Source organism: Rhinolophus sinicus, linkage group LG02 (assembly GCF_036562045.2).
Source record: "Rhinolophus sinicus isolate RSC01 linkage group LG02, ASM3656204v1, whole genome shotgun sequence".
Classification (NCBI taxonomy): domain Eukaryota; kingdom Metazoa; phylum Chordata; class Mammalia; order Chiroptera; family Rhinolophidae; genus Rhinolophus; species Rhinolophus sinicus.
Window position 1 is genome coordinate 106,347,326 of NC_133752.1, and position 23,301 is coordinate 106,370,626.

Genomic DNA, 23,301 nt, shown 5'->3' on the forward strand with positions numbered 1-23,301 from the left:
ATGCCCCGGCAGACATCACGCAGAACGACTTCCGGTCGGCAGCTTCCGGTCCTCGCCACGTGGAGGGCCTGCCGTGCTCCTGTTCTGCTCTTCAGCCAGACAGTGTAGGCTCGTCATGTTTCTCCTTATTGCTGATAATACATGAGAGTCGTTATAAGGAATGAGCTCATGTGATTATGGAGGCTCTGCAGGGTGAGCCAACACGCCTCTGACCCAGGAGAGCCGCTGGTGGAGTCCCAGTACAAGACCGCCAGCTTCCAGACCCAAGAGAAGCCCGTGGTTTCACTTTGGGTCTGAAGTAAGTGAAAAAGCCCATGTCCCATTTTTAAGGTTGGCAGAAGGGATCCTCTCTGACTGGGGAGGGGTCAGCCGTTTTGTTCTGTCCAGGCCTTCAACTGATTGGAGGAGGCCCACTCACATGGGGGAATTTGATCTCCTGACAGTCTACTGATTCAAACGTTAATGTCATCCAAACACACCGTCAGAGAAACACGCAGAGTTATGTTTGACCAAATATCCCGGCACTCCATGGCCCAGTCAAGTTTACACACACACAAAAATTAACCATCTTTTTCTAAACTAAATTGAAAAAAGAAATACAGATGTAAGAGAAAAGAGGAAAATGTATATAAAGTCCAATATAAAACAAGTTTCTAGTCAATAGCATCTTATTCATTTCTTACTTATCCCTTGAGTTACTCAACTATATTTAACCACATTTTATTAGTTTTACTTTTTTTTTTTTTATCTTGCTGGTAATGTGTTCAGTGACCAATGAAAATTTGCAGGTATCAACAAATGTTCATGTTGTAATGGCAGTACTGAAACGTGCTCTGATTTCTAATTTATTTTCCTAATCAAAATTAATTGTTAAGATAAGTTCACAGATCTAATGGACACATGTAAATTACCTGGGTTGTTTTATCAAAGTACTATATATGCGTCCATCTAGGGTCATGTTATGTCACCTTTTTTATCTCGGCAGGTAATGTATTAATATAATTAATCACACTTTGGAAAATATTGCAGTTGGAGATAAAGTCTTATAGAAAATAATACCTTTCAAAGCTAACATTTTTATAGAAATATTCACAAATGTAAAGTATAAATTTTACTTGTGAAATCATGTTTTTGTTTATTCTTTGGAACACCGGTCATTATTCTTTTTAATTTTCTGATCATTAGTTCTACTTTTCAGCTGTTTATTTTCACTCTTTTCTCTTCACCTTTTTTCCGTTTTACACAGAAGAAGATATTTAAAAAGATAATTAAAGAGACAATACAGACTATAGTGCATTCTAAAAATATGTCTTAGGCTTGTAGACTTAATATAATTTTATTTAAGATACAGTGAGTAAAAGTGTCTAAATTGGTTGCTAAAATTTTATGTGTTTAGAGCTTCATTCATAATGGGAAGGGACTAAAGATTATTCTTCTATTTTACTTTATAAAATAGAAACTATTTCAAGCATAGTTAATGTGAAAAGTATGTATAGACCAAATATACGGTGATGGAAGGAGAACTGACTCTAGGTGGTGAACACATAATGAGATTTATAGATGATGTAATACAGAACTGTACACCTGAAATCTATGTAATTTTACTAACAATTGTCACCCCAATATTTTTTTTTTTAAAGTATATACATGCCAGAGAGGAAAGGATTCTAATTACATGCTTGACTTGATAAACTTAATTTAGTTGCCTGAGAAAAGTTAATTTGATCCAAACATTTTTGTTGATGTCGTTTGAACAGTCCAGCATAATTGATACTTTCACTTGGAGTCTGATTAATTGGTGACAACTGATTTTTGATTCTTGTAGCTAATGTGATGATATTTGAGTTAGTTCTGATTATAAGTGAAATTTAAATTCTTGGTCTAGATCTAGCATTTTCTTGGAATTTTTTTTATATGTAGTTACTTAGCTACATTGAACTGTAGCTACTTAATCACATGTATTAAAATAAAAACATTCAAATCTCAAAGTGTTTTCACGTGTTAAAAATTCTGATCAATAACTCACACCATATATAAAAATAAATTCTGGTTAATTGTGGTTCTAAATGAGAAAGTTAAAACAGTGAACTTTTTAAATAAAATATAGAAGGAATGCTCAATTACTTGGATTAGGTAAACAGAGCACACAAAGCAATAATCATAAAATAAAAAAATGATGCATTGTTCTCCATTCAAATTAATAAATTCAGTTCATTAAGTGATGTCATTTTTCATGAGAGTGAAAATATAAGCTACCACATGGATGAATGTTTGCTTCTAAGTAGGACAAACTAAGTCCCTACCATGTAACCCCCTGCAAAAAGGAACTAAAAATCTTGGACATAATACAAAAAGCAACTACCTAAAGGTACTAAAGAGTGAACATAAGCAGAAAGTCTCTGGTGAGGAGTGCACACTTTCTAAGAGGATTGGAGATTAGGAGTTTTCAGGGTTCTTTTGCTTTCATCCTGGAGCCAAGTGTAGTCTCTGTGGCATGCACAGTGGTAATGGGGCAGCAAGTATGGAAACACCCACAGTCTTCCTGGCCTGGGACACCTGAACAGTGAGGTTGGGAAACGTTGAATACTTAAGAGACTGGGAGAATCCCATAAAATAGCTAGAGAGGGGGATCACCCAAGTCTTTCCACCCACATCTCTGACTGACCCCAAGAAACTTATCTGCTAAAGCAAATGAAACAGTATTCATCAGAAAAACATAACAATCCATAACCTTAATCCAGAAATTATTATAATATCCAAGATATAATCCAACTTTAACAGACAAAGGAAATCCAGAAAATAGAACATATTCTCAGAACAAAAGAAAATGAATAGAGCCTGATCTTGAGATGAGCCTGATGTCTCAACTAAGAGACAGAAATTTTAAAGCAGCCATTAAATGTATTTTTAATAAATAAATGAAAACATGTTTTCAATGAATGAGAAATAGTACGTATTAACAAGTAGTAAAAAAGAAGTTTTTCTTCCCATTTCAAATGAATTACAAAAACTGAAAAATAGAATTTCTGGGGAAAAATATTTGGACACAATAGAGACACTAAAATTAAAAAAGACAACACTAAGTGCTAATGAAGATGTGAAACAGGAAATCTCATACATTGCTGGTGGGAATGGAAAATGATTTGGAAATTTCTCAAAAGTTAAACATATATTGAACAAGTGACTCAACTCTTCCACCCTTTGGTATTTACCAAAGAGAAATGAAAACATGTCAATAAAAACTTGTACATGGTAGCTTTATATGATACTTAATAGGATAAACTGAAATCAACCCAAATGTTCACTAACAGAAGAATGGATCAACAGAGTTTCGTCTAGTCACCCAATAAAATAGTACTGAGCAATAAAAGTGAGTGTCTTATTTTCATTAGTAACATGTATATCTAAAACACTTTAATGAGTGAAGGAGGACAGACAAAAGGGTGTGTTATAATTTCATTGGTATAATGTCCTAAAACTGGCAAAACTATTTTGTATTTATTGAAAGCAAAGCGGTGATCACCTGGGTTTGGAATGGGGGAGGAGAATCATAGGTCAGGGCACAAAGGGTCTTTGTGGGATGGAAGAAATGGTCTGTGTCTTTCTTGTGACAATGGCAAAATAATAGGCAATCAAATATATTTGAGGTTCACATCAGAACCTATCCAACTTTTGAAGAGTTATAGGATATTAAAGTGTTTAAATTTTCTTAACAGTTTCCCTAGGCTTATAGGAATAGAGACTCGTTTCGTCTTTCCTAAAAGCTGTTAACATGAGGGAGCATCTGCTGTGACATGCTGCTGAGAGGGGTATAGAAAGAGAGTAAAACAAGGACACTAACTATAAACCCCTTACACCCTAATAGGATAAATGACAAGAATACAAATATCTCTGTCACAAGACGTTCAGTGCTAAGTGCTATAAAAAGATCCAAAACTGTGCTAGAAATTTTAATATCTGATGTCACTTCTTAAAAGCAGTTTAAAGTCATGAGAATGAGACCTTTTGAACTGAAAGTTTCCCCAGGAGTTTCTGTTTTTAATACAATCCACAGATGCTAGAAATATTAATACTTTCTAAATAAATTTAGATTTGAAGAGAACTCTCTTGAAAAATAAGAATTCTTTTGATATGTAATTGTATAGTTGCAGGAATTCCAGAGATACCTAAAAATGCTGCTGAATAGGTACAAAATTCTACAAGCATTTTAGATAATGACACATGTATCCAACATGTAGTTCTTGGGAATAACGTCTTGAGAGCGCTTACATTCTACTTCACTAATAAAATAGAAGCTAAGAGGTAAAACATCTTCCCATATTTTCATGCCCAGGAATCTAAATCTAAACTAAAACCTAAAGGAAAGATCTGTACTTTTATGTTTTTGTTTTGTTTTGTTTTTAAATTAAAGTTTATTGGGGTGACAATTGTTAGTAAAGTTACATAGGTTTCAGGTGTACAATTCTGTAATACCTCATCTATATCTCACATTGTGTGTACACCACCCAGAGTCAGTTCTCTTTCCATCACCGTATATTTGACTGTGTTTCCCCTCTTCTAGAGCCCACCTCCCCCCTTACCCTCTGGTAACCCCTAAACTATTGTCTATGTATATGAGTTTTTGTTCCTTCATTTGTTTGTCTTGTTCTTTTGTCGTTTACAGTTTTATATACCACATATCAGTGAAATCATATGGTTTTCGACTTTTTCTGTCTGACTTATTTCGCTTAGCATTATAATCTCAAGATCCATCCATGTTGTCACAAATGGTACTGTTTCATCTTTTCTTACCGCCGAATAGTATTTCATTATGTATATGTACCACAACTTCTTTATCCATTCATCTATCAAAGGACATTTTGGTTGTTTCCATGTGTTGGCCACTGTAAATTATGCTGCAATGAACATTGGAACACACATATCTTTATGGATAAATGTTTTCAGAGTTTTTGGGTAGATACCCAGGAGAGGGATTGCTGGGTCATATGGCAATTCTATTCGTAATTTTTTGAGGACCCTCCACACTGCCTTCCATAGCGGCTGCACCAGTCTGCATTCCCACCAACAGTGTATGAGGGTTCCTTTTTCTCCACAGCCGCTCCAACACTTGTTACTGTTTGTCTTGTTGATGATATTTTAAATGGATCAAGACCTAAGCATAGACCTGTAACAATAAACTGCATAGAAGAAAACATAGGTACTAAACTTAACGGACCTTGGGTTCAAAGAGCATTTTATGAATTTGACTCCAAAGGCTAGGGAAGTAAAAGGTAAATAAATGAATGATACTATAACAAACTTAAAAGCTTCTGCACAGCAAAAGAAACCATCGACAAAATAAAGAGGCAACCAATTGAATAGGAGAAGATTTTTGCAAACAGAGCCTCTGATAAGGGGCTAATATCCAAAATATACAAGGAACTCATGCAACTCAACAACAAAAAAACAAACAACCCAATTGAAAAATGGGCAGAGGACCTAAGAGACATTTCTCCAAAGAGGACATACAAATGGCCAATAGACAAATGAAAAAATGCTCAACATCACTAATCATCAGAGAAATGCAAATCAAAACCACAATGAGATATCACCTCACCCCAGTTAGAATGGCTATCACCAACTTTTATGTGTGTTTCCCCCATCCCCCCGCCTTTCTCAAGGTTCCTTACTGAATTGATTTACTTGAGCATCTAGTTTTTAAATGAACAGTTTATGCCTATAGTGGCCTTTGGCAGCTTGTCATTTAAGCGGCACGGTGACCTTTGACTAGCAGCTTTTACAGCTGTTTATCTTTCTTTGAACTTGACACAATTTGAGCCCAGTTTGCTGAGTAGGTGTATTTCTCCCCTTGAAATATTTTCAACACATTTGGAAGCTGCTTTACTTCTTATAGTATGCTAAATGCTGCCTTGGTGGTGATAAAAGGATATAGTTTCCCCAAACAACTATATTCCTTTCAGCACATAGGTCATACAGCACCAGTGTAAGTCTTTTTCCCCATCCTGATTTACTACTGCAAAGGGAGCCATGGGTCCTGAGTGTGAGCTGAATAGCTGAACCAGCCTTAGGCAGGTTAGCCAGTGAGCACACAAGCTCCCTGTGTCACGGGCTGACTGAAGACTCTGATTCATTCCCCCTACAGCAGTAGCCCCTGCGAGCTCCTGGGTTCACTCCAGATCCCCACAGATGGAAGTGAGTGTTCTTTCCCAGCATATCGTGATGTCTAAAATCATTCATGCATTCCTAAAACACCTAACTGTTGAAAAAGCTCAATAAGGAATGAAAAATCTACACACCCCAAAGCTAGCATTAGTTTTTAAAGACAGACCAACCCAAGCTGTCCTGTTTTTAACCCGTGTTATTAGGAAAGCTACACCTCTCCATGGAAGTAATCCTTCTCTAGCTTGCTTCTGCCCTCTCCACTGCTAGTCCTGAGTTACATACAGCTTTGGTAGTGGACTCAGAGAGATCCCATTACTGCAGACCCATATGGGCATCTGCGGCAGAATTTACCACCTGCTGGGTCTCCCTTATAGCATGTAATTTATTCTCTTCTATAACATATATGGAAGAAGGTACGAGAAGAGTATCTCTTTTCATATTTTATGCATAACAAATTGTGTTGAATTGCCAAAGTGTTTTAAGTTCACATAATGGTTATCAGCCATTCAAGTTATATGTATCACCTTGACTTTCTATTTAATTCCTCACTATACCAGATTGTTAAAAGAGATTTAATCATATGACTTTTGGGTGGTTTTTCAAGTCAATAAACTCAGAAAAAGTTAAAACATCCAAAAAAAGATGTTTGTAATTGTATGTAGAAAATTCAGCTACAAGTAGAATTTTAAAATATTTACATGGATATTTTAGCCATGTGTGAATATATATTATTTACAGGTATAATCTTTGTCATCAGAGTGTCATCAAAATATCCTACTATGATTAGATTACTGAACTAATTTATTACATTTATTTTACTCTGTATTTTGAAGTCAGTGTTAATATGAGTTCTTGTAATAGGATTACCAGAATATCTGGGTAGTAAAAAGATGTGAAAAAATTGCTTCCAGTTCTATTAGGTGCAAAGATTTATTGAGATCCTAAAATATCATACTTGCCAAAGGGGAGAACTGTCTTCCAAGCTCATCTTTCTTTTCTAAATTTCTGTGTCCAAAATCACTACATTTACTGCAATTAATAAAAGTCTCTGGCAAGGCATATGAGTGTTCCTGCTGAAAGCTGCAAGCACTCTCCCCTACAGAATTGGAATGACACTAAATTAATATGAGGGAGGAAAGGAAGAATTAATTAGTATTTGATAGCAGAGCATTTGATGTTGATTTATTAGTCAGGACCAACATTAGCTGAGTTTACTTTATAAACCTCCAACCATATCCTTTCCAGGTTAATTCTCTTCACCACCATAAAGTGTCTGTATATTAACTGATAATTATTTGTCAGAAACAAGCATAAGGAGCTCTTAGTCAAATGGTGACACAAGTGTGGATGTGTAAATTTCCTCTTATGAAAATGACCAGAGGAATATAACAACTAGGGGGAAATTGCATCAGTTTAGGAAAATGAGGAAGTGTGCTAACTACAAACAAATGAAAACAGAAATAGAGCAGGGGTCATAATACTATTGCCAGACACAATAGTGTTCAAGGCAATAAAGTTTAAAAAAATAATGAGGACTATTTCCTCTTGATACATGCTACAATTCAAATGAAAGTTTTTGTTTGTTTGTTTGTTTTTGGTGGAACTAGATTTTATTTTTCTTAGATTGCTTATTTTATTCTGATTAAAGCTGACATGAATGGGTCAGATTTAAGTATAATATTCTAGTGCTTTAATGCCTTTTTTTTGGAGGAATGGGTAATATAATTTTTTACAGATGCAGAAGACCAGTGAAATAAAGGAACTGTATATATGTGAATAGTTCACTGCATTTTCTATAACATTTTAAAAATCTATAGGTACAGAACAATGGGTTTTGTTAAACTGTATGACATAAATACATGCAGAAAGTGATTTCATTGTTATTAGTACACCTTTATTGGATCCATAAAATTGGAAAAAACTCAAAACGGCATAAATTTTGCTAAAAAGCAAGTAATAAAAAATGGAGACCAAATACTTAGAAATTCAAGGAGAATGTGGAACAATTTGATATACAAAGTGATTAATGTCAGTAATGAATTATAACCCATAAAATAAAACAAATATCTATGAGTCTCTCCTGATGTAAATAATAAAATAAATAAGCGGGGAAGAAGGGAAAACTTTTTCTTCCAGTATAATTCCAACATACAGTATAAGCATAGGAGGAATGATAAAAACAGAAATCGCCATTTACAACACAATCACTTTTTTTTTTTCAGGCAAGATTTATCATAGATGCTAAAATTACAAGAGAAACAGTATTTACATACTCTAAACATCACCACACAAGGTAGTTATTATGACAAAGGGAGGAATTAAAATTGTACTTTATCTAAGTGATCAAAGTTAGTGTCATAGTCCTGAGACATATCAATACAATATACCTCCTTACTCCATGCACTTTGAAGGCACAGATTCTGTGTTACTCTTTTAAGAAATTCCTAACCTGAATTTAATCAGAGAGAAACACCAGACAAACAACCTAAGGGGCATTCTAGATCAAAACTGGCCAGTACACTTCAAACTGTCAGGCTCCTGAAACACAAATAAAGAATGATAAGCCCTCCCACAGTGGAGCAGACTAAAGACACTGGGCAACTAACAGGAACAGGGGTCTCGGATTAGCTCCTGGAACAGAAAGAATAATAGTTGGACAATGGACAGAATTCAAAGAAGACCTGCAGATTAGTGGATAGCATTTTATTCTATTAATGTTAACTTTCTGGTTTTGATCATTGTGTTGTTATATTGGAGAAATTTAGTGAGGGACATCTGGGGATTCTTTGTGTTATTTTCCACTTTCTTTTTGTTAGCTGTAATTATTTAAGATGAAAAGCTTTAAACATTTTTGAAGGCAATGTTCACAAAAATACAGTAGCTTCAACACATTTCCCCCAGCTTTTGATAAATCCAGTGGACACGATGAGTATTTCTTGAACCTAGAATACAGAAAATCTGAATAAAGCGCTTTTGAAGATATTTGAACTTACAAGATGGTCCACACAGAGAAGCTTCATTGCCCTTCGAAAGCAGACTTTTTGCCTCAGTCTGTCTTGCTGGTGAGCTCCTTCACTACTGGTCTCTTCTGCACAGCTCCTGTTCAGGCACAACCTTAGTGGGGCCCAGATACAGCAACTTGTGACTGAGTGTGAAGTCTGGCCTTCCCCTCAGTTCCCAGCACTTCTCACTGCGGCTGCTGGCTCCAGGGCTCCCCTGCTTTCAGACCTGCTGACTCTGACTCTGCCTGTTTTTTTCCTACCTTCCCCAAGGGTCGATCCCCGGTAGAAATGTGCATCCGTACTCCATGTTGGGGTCTGCTTCCAAAACCCCAGCTGTGAGAGACACAGTGACCATGATCCTCAAGGAACACAACTTCATTTCTGTGCCCCTTGGAAAGGGCACACAAATTCAGATGATGTTACCGTGTTTCCCCCAAAATAAGAACTAGCTGGACAATCAGCTCTAATGCATCTTTTGGAACGAAAATTAATATACGACCCAGTCTTATTTTACTATAATATGATAATTATATACTATACACTATATACTATAACATATATAGTATATAATAAATATATATAGTATATATATAGTATATAATAAGTATATACTATATGATATATTGTATCATATAAGACAGGGTCTTATATTAATTTGTTCCCAAAAGATGCATTAGAGCTGATTGTCTGGCTAGGTCTTATTTTCGGGGAAACACGGTATATCACAAGGAATAAAAAATTCTGGAATCTTAAAATATTGCAATTTAGAGATGTCATCCAAATGGCTGCGTGAGGTGAGCCTCTGTAAAGCTCCCCTGGAATTTACAACGAATCGAACAACAAAAACTCCACAAAGGACTCCCTGCACAGCAGACAGGCAAGACGAAGAGGCCCACTACCGACTGAAATCACCTACAGGTGGGAGATCCGCGCGAGTGGAGGGAGGAGGAAAGCGAGAAGTGCGGAGACGGAGCCGCGTGGGCACAGGACTCAGACCCAGCTCAGTGCTCCAAGCTCGCTGCTTCCCGGAACTACCGCAGCTGCGGGAGAGGGAAGAACTCGGACTGCTAGGGCTCCGCTTGTGGCCCACAGGGCTGAGGGGACAGCATATAACACGGCTGAACCCAACGCTCACGGCAGAGACCTCGGAGAAAAGACTGAGGGAAAAAGGCTGAAAACGGTGGTTTAAGCCCGCACTGCCGAGCAGAGAACGGAGCCTTAGGCCCTGAGACTAGCCGCCCCCTCCCCAACCTCCCAGAGCTCGCCCCGTCCCACCTGCCCGGTGCTAGAAGCGAAACAGTAGCAGTGTCAGATCAAAACAATAGAAAATTTGCTGTTTTGAGAACTGTGGACCGCAGACACAAATTCACAGCCCAACTAGTTCCAGCAAAGGGGAGAGAGCTGTGGAAGCAGGACCGGCTGTGGTGGTGGTCGCCGCCATTGCTCTGGGCCACCTCTCACAACTCACCCCGCCCCTGACCCCACCTATCTGGGCGGATCCCTGCAGGAGTAAACAGAACTGCTGAAACATACGGCTCTGAATCAGGAGCTGGAAGAGCTTTGGAACATCAAAAGCTCTCCGCATACCCACCGGGACACTGCGCCCTGTGACCTAGACGAACTATTAACAGAGGAGAAGCCCGTCTCCCAGGGAATCCCCCCATTGTGTGAGAAGCTGGAATAGTACAGAGAAAACATAGCACTACCGTGTGGGAGAAGAAAAATAAGCTGCAGTTGGAGAAATAATAAAACATTCTACCAACAAGTACTGGCAAACAAAAGAAAGACCTCTTCCTATCAACCTGTTGCAGAAGTCACTCCTGTAGATGTCTAGGAAGAGAAATAGTAAACCAGTAATCGCCATGAATAACCAAGGCAACAAGATAGCTCAGAAAGAAAGTGAAAAATCTCCAGAGAAGGCACTTAAAGATACAGAAATATGTGACTTAAATGACAGAGAATTCAAGATTGCAGTTCTCGAAAAACTCAACGAGATACAAGAAAACACAGATAGGCAGTTAAATGAACTCAGAAACTCAATCAAAGAACAGCATGAGCATTTTACGAAAGAGATTGAAATCTTAAAAAGAACCAAATAGAATTTCTGGAGATTAAGAACTCAATAGAAGAAATTAAGAATGAAATAACCAGCTTAGGTAGTAGAGTTGACCAGATGGAGGAAAGAATCAGTGACATCGAAGATAGAAACCTGGAAATGACACAGATAGAAGAAGAAAGAGACTTGAGACTTAAAAGAAATGAAAGAACTCTACAAGAACTTTCTGACTCCATCAGAAAGAGCAATATAAGAATAATGGGCATACCAGAAGGAGAAGAAAGAGAGAAGGGAACAGAGAATATATTCAAACAAATTGTCGATGAGAACTTCCCAAATTTGTGGACAGAACTGGACCCTCGAATCCAAGAAGCAAATAGAACACCTAGTTACCTCAATCCCAACAGACCTTCTCCAAGGCACATTGCATTGAAGCTGTCTAAAATCAACGACAAAGAAAGAATCCTCAAGGCAGCCAGGGAAAAGAAGACGATAACCTACGAAAGCAAGCCCATTAGATTATCATCAGATTTTTCAGCAGAAACTCTACAAGCCAGGAGGGAGTGGAACCAAATATTCAAACTATTGAAAGAGAGAAATTATGAGCCAAGAATAATATATCCAGCAAAGATATCCTTTAGATATGAAGGAGAAATAAAGACCTTTCCAGACATACAGAAGCTGAGGGGATTTTCTAATACATGACCTGCACTACAAGAAATATTAAAGGAGGCTATTTGACCACCATCAACAGGGACAATTTGTGGCAACCAAAATATAAAAAGGGGGAGAGTAAAGGCCTGAACTGGAATACGGGAATGGAGAAAGTAAGCGTGCTAAAGAAAATGGAATACTCTAAAGAAAATATAGGTACTATACTTATGGACCTTGGGTTCAAAGAGCATTTTATGAATTTGACTCCAAAGGCAATGGAAGTAAAAGCTAAAATAAACGAATGGGACTATATGAAACTTAAAAGCTTCTGCACAGCAAAATAAACCATTGAAAAAATAAAGAGGCCACCAACTGAATGGGAGAAGATTTTTGTAAACAGTGCCTCCGATAAGGGGCTAATATCCAAAATATACCAGGAACTCATGCAACTCAACAACAAAAAAAAACAACAAACAACCCAATTGAAAAATGGGCAGAGGACCTGGAGAGACATTTCTCCAAAGAGGACATACAAATGGCAAATAGACTTATGAAAAAATGCTCAACATCACTAATCATCAGAGAAATGCAAATAAAAACCACAATGAGGTATCACCTCACCCCAGTCAGAATGGCTATCATCAACAAGACAAATGGTAACAAGTGTTGGAGAGGCTGTAGAGAAAAAGGAACCCTCATACACTGTTGGTGGGAATGCAGACTGGTGCAGCCGTTATGGAAGGCAGTGTGGAGGTTTCTCAAAAAATTACGAATAGAATTGCCATATGACCAAGCAATCCCTCTCCTGGGTATCTACCGCAAAAATCTGAAAACATTTAGATATAAAGACACGTGTGCTCCAATGTTCATTGCAGCTTTGTTTACGGTGGCCAAGACATGGAAACAACCAGAATGTCCTTCGATAGATGAATGAATAAAGAAGTTGTGGTATATATACACAATGGAATACTATTCGGCGGTAGGAAAAGATGATATAGGAACATTTGTGACAACATGGATGGATCTTGAGAGTATGATGCTAAGCGAAATAAGTCAGACAGAAAAAGCAGAGAACCATATGACTTCATTGATATGTGGTATATAAACCAAAAACAACAAAAGAACAAGACAAACAAATGAGAAACAGAAACTCATAGACACAGACAATAGTATAGGGGTTACTAGAGGGTAAGGGGGGTGGGAGGTCGGAGATGAGGGTAAGGGGGATCAAATATATGGTGATGGAAGGAGAACTGACTCTGGGTGGTGAACACACAATGGGATTTATAGATGATGTAATCCAGAATTGTACACCTGAAATCTATGTAATTTTACTAACAATTGTCATCCCAATAAATTTAAAAAATAAATTAAAAAAAAAGAAAAAGAAAAGAAAATGGAATACTCTAAATACCAAACTTTCTTTTACATAAATTTAAGGGTAACCACTGAAAAAAAATCCAGAAATGAAATGCATACTGTAATAAAAGAAGAAACAGAGGGAAATATCATAGAGTACCACCACACAGATATAATAGACAACAACAAAAAGGCAAAAAAACAATGGAGACACAGCCTTACCAGAAAACTAAAGATAGAATGACAGGAAATCCTCACATATCAATAATCACCCTAAATGTAAATGGACTGAACTCACCAATAAAAGGCACAGAGTAGCAGATTGGGTCAAAAAACTAAACCCAACCATATGCAGTCTCCAAAAGACACATCTCAGCTACAAGGACAAGCATAGACTCAAAGTGAAAGGGTGGAAATTGACACTCCAAGCAAATGGTACCCAGAGAAAATCAGGTGTAGCCATAATGATATCAGATGAAACAAACTTCAAGGTGAAAAAGATAAGAAGAGACAAAGATGGACATTTCATAATGGTAAAGGGGACTATACAACAAGAAGACATAACAGTCATCAATATTTATGCCCCCAATCAGGGAGCACCGAAATATACCAAGCAACTACTAACAGAACTAAAGGGAGAAATTGACCAAAACACAATTATACTAGGGGACTTAAATACATCATTGACAGCTATGGAAAGATCATACAAACAGAAAATAAATTGCGAAATAGCAGACCTAAATGACACATTAGATGATGGACATAATAGACATATATAGAGCACTTCATCTTAAAACATCAGACTATACATTCTTTTCTAGTGTACATGGAACATTCTCAAGGATAGACCATATATTGGGACATAAAATCAGCCTCAGCAAACTTAAGAAGATTGAAATCATACTAAGCATATTCTCTGATCACAAAGGTTTTGAAATTGGATATCAACTGCAAAAAGAAAGCAGGAAAAAAACACAAATACATGGAGATTAAACAACATACTTTTAAAGAACGACCGGGTCAAAGAAGAAATTAGAGGAGAGAGCAAAAGATACATAGAAACAAATGACAATGAAAATACATCCTACCAAAATTTTTGGGATGCTGCGAAAGCAGTTTTAAGAGGGAGATTTATATCATTACAGGCCTATCTCAAGAAACAAGAAAACTCCCAAATAAATAACCTCATGTTACACCTTAAAGAACTAGAAACAGAAGAACAAGTAAAACCCAAGGTCAGCAGAAGAAAGGAAATAACAAAAATCAGAGCAGAACTAAATGAAATAGAGAACAAAAACACAATATAAAAAAAATTAATGTGACAAAGAGCGGGTTCTTTGAAAAGATTAACAAAATTGACAAACCCTTGGCTAGACTCACTAAGATAAAAAGAGAGAAGACACTAATTAACAAAATCAGAAATGAAAAAGGGGAAGTTATCACGGACACCACAGAAATACAAAGGATCATCTAAGAATACTATGAAGGACTATATGCCACCAAATTCAACAACCTAGAAGAAATGGACAAGTTCTTAGAATCATATAGCCTTCCAAGGCTGAACCATGAAGAACTGGAAAATCTAAACAGACCGATCAACATTAACGAAATTGAATCAGTCATCCAAAACCTTCCCAAAAGCAAAAGTCCGGGACCAGATGGCTTCACTAGTGAATTCTACCAAACCTTCAAAGAGGATCTAATACCAATCCTGCTCAAACTCTTCTAAAAAGTTGAAGAAGAGACAGTACTCTCCAAAAGTACACTACCACAATGTCACTAAGGTATATGAAGTCTAGACAGTTTCTAAGTTTCTTCAGAAACATAATCTTCTGTTTCCCTCATTAGGCATGTATGTCTAAAGCAATCGCACAGACCTGGCCACTCTGGCTAAAAGACACCAGCTGGTATGTGCGTCCACCTCAGCACTCCACCTCAGGGTTCATAGTACAATCTAGGCGGCCTCTCCTACAGGGCACAGGAGGATGGCAGGCGAATGTCGTTCTGCTTAGGAAACAGTGGTATGGGTTTCACTATCTATCAGGAAATCGTCATCCTGGATGACACATCAATCTTTCCTGAGACCAGATTGTTACATCTTCGAAAGTCTGATAATGCAAGTGAATGAAAATCTTAGTTGCTAAACTTGCAATGCTAGGGGCATTATGTTATTGTGTAAGGCCCTGCTTCAATAGCCATGTCTACTTTCTCACTGGAATCTCTTTTCATTTTGAAAATCCAACAAAGAGAAAGAGAAATGTACTTTTCAGGAAACACTTGCATAATGACCTCGCATTCATTGATGAAGGAAACAAATTAGACTATGATAAGGAATTCATTTAGAAACATATAGCCTTCCTAGGCTGAACCATGAAGAACTGGAAAATCTGAACAGACCGATCACCAGTAACGAAATTGTATCAGTCATCCAAAACCTTCCCAAAAGCAAAAGTACGGGACCAGATGGCTTCGCTAGTGAATTCTACCAAACCTTCAAAGATGATCTAATATCAATCTTGCTCAAACTCTTCCAAAAAAATTAAGGAAGAGACAGTACTCCCTAATTCATTTTATGAGGCCAACATTACCCTGATACCAAAACCTGGTAAGGACAACACAAAAAAAGAAAACTACAGACCAATATCTCTGATGAATACAGATGCAAAAATCCTAAACAAAATTCTAGCAAATCGAATACAACAATGCATTAAAAAGATTATTCATCACGACCAAGTGGGGTTCATCCCCGGGGCACAAGGATGGTTCAACATACGCAAATCCATCAATGTGATACATCACATAAACAAAATAAAGGACAAAAATCATATGATTATATCAATTGATGCAGAAAAAACATTTGACAAGATACAACATCCATTTATGATTAAAACACTTACTAAAATAGGTATAGAAGGAAAATACCTTAACATAATAAAGGCCATATATGACAAGCCCTCAGCTAATCTTATAATTAATGGTGAAAAACTGAAGCTCTTTGCTCTGCTTTTAGGAACATGACAGGGCTGTCCCCTATCACCTCTGCTTTTTAACATAGTGTTGGAAGTCCTTGCCAGAGCAATCAGGCAAGAGAAAGAAATAAAGGCATCCAAATTGGGAATGAAGAAGTTAAATTATCACTCTTTGCAGATGACATGATGCTATATATATAGAAAACCCTAAAGACTCCACCAAAAAGCTATTAGAAACAATCAACAAATACAGTAAAGTTGCTGGCTACAAAATCAACGTACAAAAGTCCATTGCCTTCCTATATACTAACAATGAAATCTCAGAAAAAGAAATACCAAAAAAATTCCTTTTGCAATTGCAGCAAAAAGAATAAGATACCTAGGAATAAATTTAACCAAGGATGTGAAGGTCCTATATGCTGAAAACTATAAGACATTTTTGAAAGAAATTGAAGAAGACACAAAGAAATGGAAAGACATTCCGTGCTCATGGATTGGAAGAATCAACATAGTTAAAATGGCCATATTACCCAAAGGAATATACAGATTTAATGCAATCCCCATCAAAATCCCAATGGCATATTTTAAAGAAATAGAACAAAAAATCATCAGATTTGTTTGGCACCACAAAAGACCTCAAATAGCCAAAGCAATCTTAAGAAAAAGAATGATACTGGAGGTATCACACTCTCTGACTTTAGCTTGTACTACAGGGCTACAATTATCAAAACAGCATGGTATTGGCAGAAAAACAGACACATAGACCAATAGAATAGAATTGAGAAGCCAGAAATAAAACCACCTAAACATGGACAGATAATTTTTGACAAAGAAGCTAAAAACTTACAATGGAGGAAAGACAGACTCTTCAATAAATGGTGCTGGGAGAATTGGATAGCCACGTGCAAAAAGAATGAAACTGGACTGCTATCTTTCACCATGTACCAAAATTAATTCAAAATGGATCAAAGACTTAAACATAAGACCTGACACAATAAACTGCATGGAAGAAAACATAGGTACTAAACTTATGGACCTGGGGTTCAAAGAGCATTTTATGAATTTGACTCCAAAGGAAATGGAAGTAAAAGCTAAAATAAATGAATGGGACTATATGAAACTTAAAAGCTTCTGCACAGCAAAAGAAACCATTGACAAAATAAAGAGGCCACCAACTGAATGGGAGAAGATTTTTGCAAACAGTGCCTCCAATAAGGGGCTAATATCCAAAATATACAAGGAACTCATGAAACTCAACAACAAAAAAACAAACAACCCAATTGAAAAATGGGCAGATGACCTGAAGAGACATTTCTCCAAAGAGGACATACAAATGGCAAATAGACATATGATAAAATGCTCAACATCACTAATCATCAGAGACATGCAAATCAAAACCACAATGAGGTATCACCTCACCCCAGTCAGAATGGCTATCATCAACAAGACAAATAGTAATAAGTGTTGGAGAGGCTGTAGAGAAAAAGGAACCCTCATATACTGTTGGTGGGAATGCAGACTGGTGCAGCCGTTATGGAAGGCAGTGTGGTGGTTCCTCAAAAAATTACGAATAGAATTACTATATGACCCAGCAATCCCTCTCCTGGGTATCTACCGCAAAAATCTGAAAACATTTGTATATAGAGACACGTGTGCTCCAATGTTCATTGCAGCTTTGTTTACGGTGGCCAAGACATGGAAACAACCAAAATGTCCTTCGATAGATGAATGGTTAAAGAAGTTGTGGTATATATACACAATGGACTACTATTCGGCGGTAGGAAAAGATGATATAGGAACATTTGTGACAACATGGATGGATCTTGAGAGTGTAATGCTGAGCGAAATAAGTCAGACAGAAAAAGCAGAGAACCATATGATTTCACTGATATGTGGTATATAAGCCAAAAACAACGAAAGAACAAGACAAGCAAATGAGAAACAAAAATTCATAGACACAGCCAATAGTTTAGTGGTTAACATAGGGTAAGGGGATTGGGGGATGGGAGATGAGGGTAGGGGGATCAAATATATGATGATGGAAGGAGAACTGACTCTGGGTGGTGAACACACATGGGATTTATAGATGATGTAATCCAGAATTGTACACCTGAAATCTATGTAATTTTACTAACAATTGTCACCCCAATAAATTAAAATATATATATATATTGCAATTTATTACTAAAGTTAATTATTAGATACATGGGAAATTAGAACTGCAAAACATCAACAATTTAGAACATGCTATAAAAATATATTCAGTTTGGTCAAGCTATGTTTAAAAATGCATGTAGCCTTAAAATATAGTATTATTGAATAATTGTGAATGAAATAAAATCAGATGAACATTTAATTGAAAGGGTTATAAATAATAAGGGAAACAAGAAAAATACTTTATAAAAGTAACTTACAATATAGTGAATTATAACATACAAGTTAGGATACATACTCACAACCGAGAATTGGTGCTTTAATAACACGACAGGTACATATATCAAACTGGAAGGGAACATGCCAAAAATATTAATGGTACTTTTCTCTGAGCGCAGAGATTGTTGGCAATTTTAAATTTAGTATCATATGTATATCCTGAACCTTTAAAGAAATCATAAAAATTACTACTTAAAAATGTAGTATGGCAGGGTATGCAATCATTGACAATATCGTTTTTTACTGTTTCACAATTTAAGTACTTATATAAGGAGATTGTCTTCCTCTTTTATTGGACACTGTAGTTTCTTCTCCAATATCCATTCGTTCTTTTCCTTGGGGAAAAATAAAAGTTCCTAGTGCTTTGGAGGAAGAAAGTCATAGAGGTTCCCTCCCTCTCTTTCAGTATCTCAATCCCCACCTCATCCATGGATGAAGAGCCCAGGGCCTCCCATAGGGTGGTAGCTGTTGGCAGGCATTTTGCAACCACAGAGGAGTCGTCAGCCTTAGGAAGAAGCTGAGACACTGGATCCAAGCTATAGGACCTATGTGAACATCAATCATCCTAAGGTGGAAATCTCATCTATCGTTGAGGAAAGCTTGAGCTGGTTTATTTGTTACTCATCATTAAAGCATCCTAATGTATTCATGCCAATAGTCTCATAACAGAATTATATTACACATGTATGTAGAGTTGAAAGTAATTGTAAGCCCTCTTCCACCAAACAAAACCAACACACTTAGAAACCTTAACTGCCATTGTCTATCTATATTCTTGGACAAGTTGTTCAGATTTGATAAGTCTGTTTCTCCACCTCAGTATGGGGTCAATAATATAATTATTTTGTTTTCAATATCAAATATATAAAAACAAGTGCCATAAGTAGTTCTTGTAACATAGTAGGCACTCAAAAGCCCTATATTTTTTCTCCTACAGTTTCATAAATCCTTATGATACTTCCATTTTAACTACAACCACTTATGAGATCTTCTTGATAGTTAATTATTATCCAGAGACTGAATATACAAATGGACAAGGGCCAGACCACACATGACGCTAGAATTCTGACCCACAACCTCCGCGGCGGTCATTCCAGAACTCAGTACATCGACAGCAACTGCCATCCACCCTGTTTTTGACCCCAAGTTAGGACCAGCCAGAGAAAGCGATATACTTCTTCAATAATCACATATTTCTCTTTATCTTATTTTTATTTCTACAGTTAATATCTACTAACAATCACATGTAGACATGATTTATAACTGCTCTTACATTCATAATATTCAATCTTTCATTTGCCTGTAGTCGTTTTCCCTCCTCAGCTTCTGCAGACAGATTTGTTGCATCAAAGTGCACCTCTGAGAACTGTGATGGCGCTGGCACAGGGCTCTGATGCTGGCTGTGGTGCTGCCGCCAGCAGTGTGTGCCTCCATTACAAACACAGAGGCTCATTGACAGCCAATTTGATAGCAGGATATTAAAATGCATGATGTGTTTATACGTACGTTTTATGGGACACTTATATTATGGAATTAAAACCAGATATTGAGGAAATCACCATGCTACTCTGAGCATGGGATAGACTGTCCTGGCACTGGTTGTACCACTAGTTGGCTCAGTTGCACTGAAATAGATTCAGTAGTCTGTGGTGGCACCGTGGGTTTGGCATGCCAGTTATAACACCTTCTCCCCACAACATGTCTGACCTGGAAAGATCTGTAGGGAAGAAGATGCGCAGTTGGTGGAAATGAAGGGTGGGAGACCCTGTGAGTCATTCCCCGACACGTGACGTCTTCCTCAGCACACATCAGCCCTCCTTATCATGGGACAAGCAACGGTAATTAACAGGACACATCTGAAGAGTTATGTTTTTGGTTTGGGTTTTGGTAGAATGATTCTAAATGTAAAGTCATACTCCTGTGACTCATTTGGAATTTTGTAGGTAAGCTTCAAAACATTCAACAAGGTTCATTTAGGTGGAGGTCAGATATGTTGGGTCTTCAATCAGTTCTAGGTTGAAAGAAATATCAACTCCCCTCAACTTATGAACTTCCTCTCCGTTCTGCCTCCTCAACTGTCATCCACACACAGAATCACATCTTTTATTTTCTCTTTCTCTCAATGTCCAAATCTATGTCTTACGCACATTTTTCTTTCTCCTCTCTGATCTCCCCACACGACTTACATTCACTGGGGACTCAGTTTTACCAAGCATGCTCCAAAGTGCTGGGGCTGCAAAGATACACAGTCTCTGCTAGTAAGAATGTCACAGTTCAGTCAGAAAGGGAGGCAAGGAAACCGTACCTGCGGGAAGTGAGAACTGGGGTCAAGGTCTGCCTCTGGGTGGGAGCATAGAGGAGACATGTTTCTTCAGACTGGGGTGGGGGGACTGTAGGCAGGCAGGCCCCGGGGGGAGAGGATGCTGTGGATGAGGCAGGGCTGGCTTCAGGGACCGTGACCTGTGCAGGCACACAGGGCCCATACTTAGAAAGGGCCTGTGCTTGCTTCAATGCTCTGATGTCACCTTTAAATTCTTCACTTTTGGACAAGGGACACCACATTTTCATTTTGCATTGGGCTCTACCGATCATGTGGCCAGTCCAGGAGGGAAGGAGTACATTGTGGAAAGGCATAGAGACACAGAAAAGAATGGTAAGTTAAGGCATGGCAGTGGGTTTAGTGTGGCTGCCTGTCAGCCTGGGTGGGAGCCCGACGGGAGAAAAAGCTAGTAAGAGGAGAACCTAATGCAAGGATGGGCTATATTTACAGAGTGAGAAGAGGACTCCCACTAGGCTGTAAAGAAAATTGACATGTAAAGAGGTAACAGAGGAAGAGAAGCCTACAAAGGGGGTGAAGAAAGTGTGTCCAGAGGGGAAAACAGGAAGCAGAGGCAGGGTTTTGAAAATTAGCTAAGATTATGACAGAAATGTCCATTGGGTTTTGAATATGGAGAATATTGAACAAACGTTAACATTGTTTATAAGAGTAATAAGTTTGATTTCAGTTTGTTCATCTTCACGCTATTGTAAAATAAACAACTAGAGAGGGCGATGATAAAGTGGTGGAAGAGAAAACAAAGTATGGATTGAATCGTTTGATGGAGCAAAGTTCCAGGCAGACAAGACAGCTCCATCCCCACTTCTCATTTCCACGGACATCAGCTGCTTCCAAGTCCTCGCCACCCGGTACCTGGATGACAGGAGGAATTGCCATTAGCATCTCCCCCACATCGCCCAGCACGCACAGCCCTGACAGTGTCTCGTTCAAAGCCACAGTCAGTGGTCGCTCCTAGTCCTGGAACTACACTGGCTCCCTTGAGCTCTTTAAATATCCGCTATCCTCATCGCAACGTAAGAACTTTTATCCATTCTTTCAGACTCACCTCTTCCATCGACTCCTCAATGATTAATTGCTCTCATAATTTTTGTTATAAGTGTTACCTGTATTTCATAATTAACTTAGTTGATTTCCCTTATGGTCTGTGTTTTTGCCATGCTCACTAATCCCTTCAAAGAAAAAACTACACCAGGTTCGGTTCATGAATAAGTTATATATCATCAACCTGCCATCTTGTTTTAATAACATGGTTCAGAAACTGCACCAAGGTGTCTGTGGAGACCACAGCAAACTCATGGGCTCACCACGGGTATTTTAAACTTTTGAAGGAACACAAGAGACACTTGACATCTATCCAACACTGCTAAAATAGCAGCTTGAATAATTAATGGTTTCAACATTAGATCACAGTATATTCCTTTTAGGAACCTCACATCTTTGCACAACAGGGATTTGACTGGCCACAGTGAAAAAAACCCTGCGTAATGAAAATTGACATGGATCAAGAAATGAGGATTAAGAAATCGTGCAGTGCCCAACAGGTACATATTTTCCACTCCTGAGTAACGGTAATTATTTAACTATAAAATAAAATATTTTTATTTCAACTTCTGTTTTTAATCTTTTCCAATGGCCACTAAGTTGTTAGGATATAAACACTTACTAGGTTTTTTGGACTTAACTACTTCATAAATGGAGCTGTTCAGTGTTTACTTTGGAAGGTGGCACCATGGAAATACTGCAGATACTGAAGGTAAGTGCGGACTGAGAAAGCCTGTGGTCTCTGCCCTACTTTATTAGACGAGTAACCCTGGTGAAAGCCAATTGCAGCCCTCTGGGCAGCAGTGTACAGTGTGTGTGGTATGGGATCTCAGTGCAACAGGGGAACAAGCTGCTTAAACCAATTGACCCCATCAGGTCTGCTGTCCATGGGACAGTCCATGTGAAACACACAGAGGACCCTGTGGTGGAAGTGCCGTAGCATGGCAAGGGATAGAAGTCCTGAGGCAGTGTGCCTGGATGGAAGCGCTGCTTGTAACTGACCCACATCAGGGCTGAGCACCACACACAGAGAGAGCCGGCCAATCCACAGCAGCACACACCAGCCCAGCAGAGGACAGACAGGAAGGCTGACTCCTGGGAGCAACCTGAGTACGCTGCCTCATTACAGCTGCCCTTTCAGTCTGCGTGTGAATGGGAAGCGCCCCAGGTCCAGCCCATGCAAACGTTTTAATTGTTATGAACGTTTGCATCTTCAGGCTAGCTCCTCCCAGCACACACATCTGCTGAATGCAGCGAGTGCGTTTTTGAACTTTGCTATCCAAACGA

The 23,301-nt window shown here is 38.1% G+C and overlaps 1 protein-coding gene across 1 annotated transcript in view; it reads right to left on the reverse strand.

Moving 5' to 3' along the window:
• Window positions 1-15,187: 15,187 nt before the first annotated feature.
• Window positions 15,188-23,301, reverse strand: part of LOC141570044 (ankyrin repeat domain-containing protein 26-like) — a 362,013-nt gene continuing 353,899 nt past the window's right edge. The window contains exon 17 of the mRNA XM_074325048.1: window positions 15,188-15,237. Coding sequence (XP_074181149.1) covers window positions 15,202-15,237 — 36 coding nt within the window. The 3' untranslated portion in view covers window positions 15,188-15,201. The remainder of the gene's footprint in view (window positions 15,238-23,301) is intronic.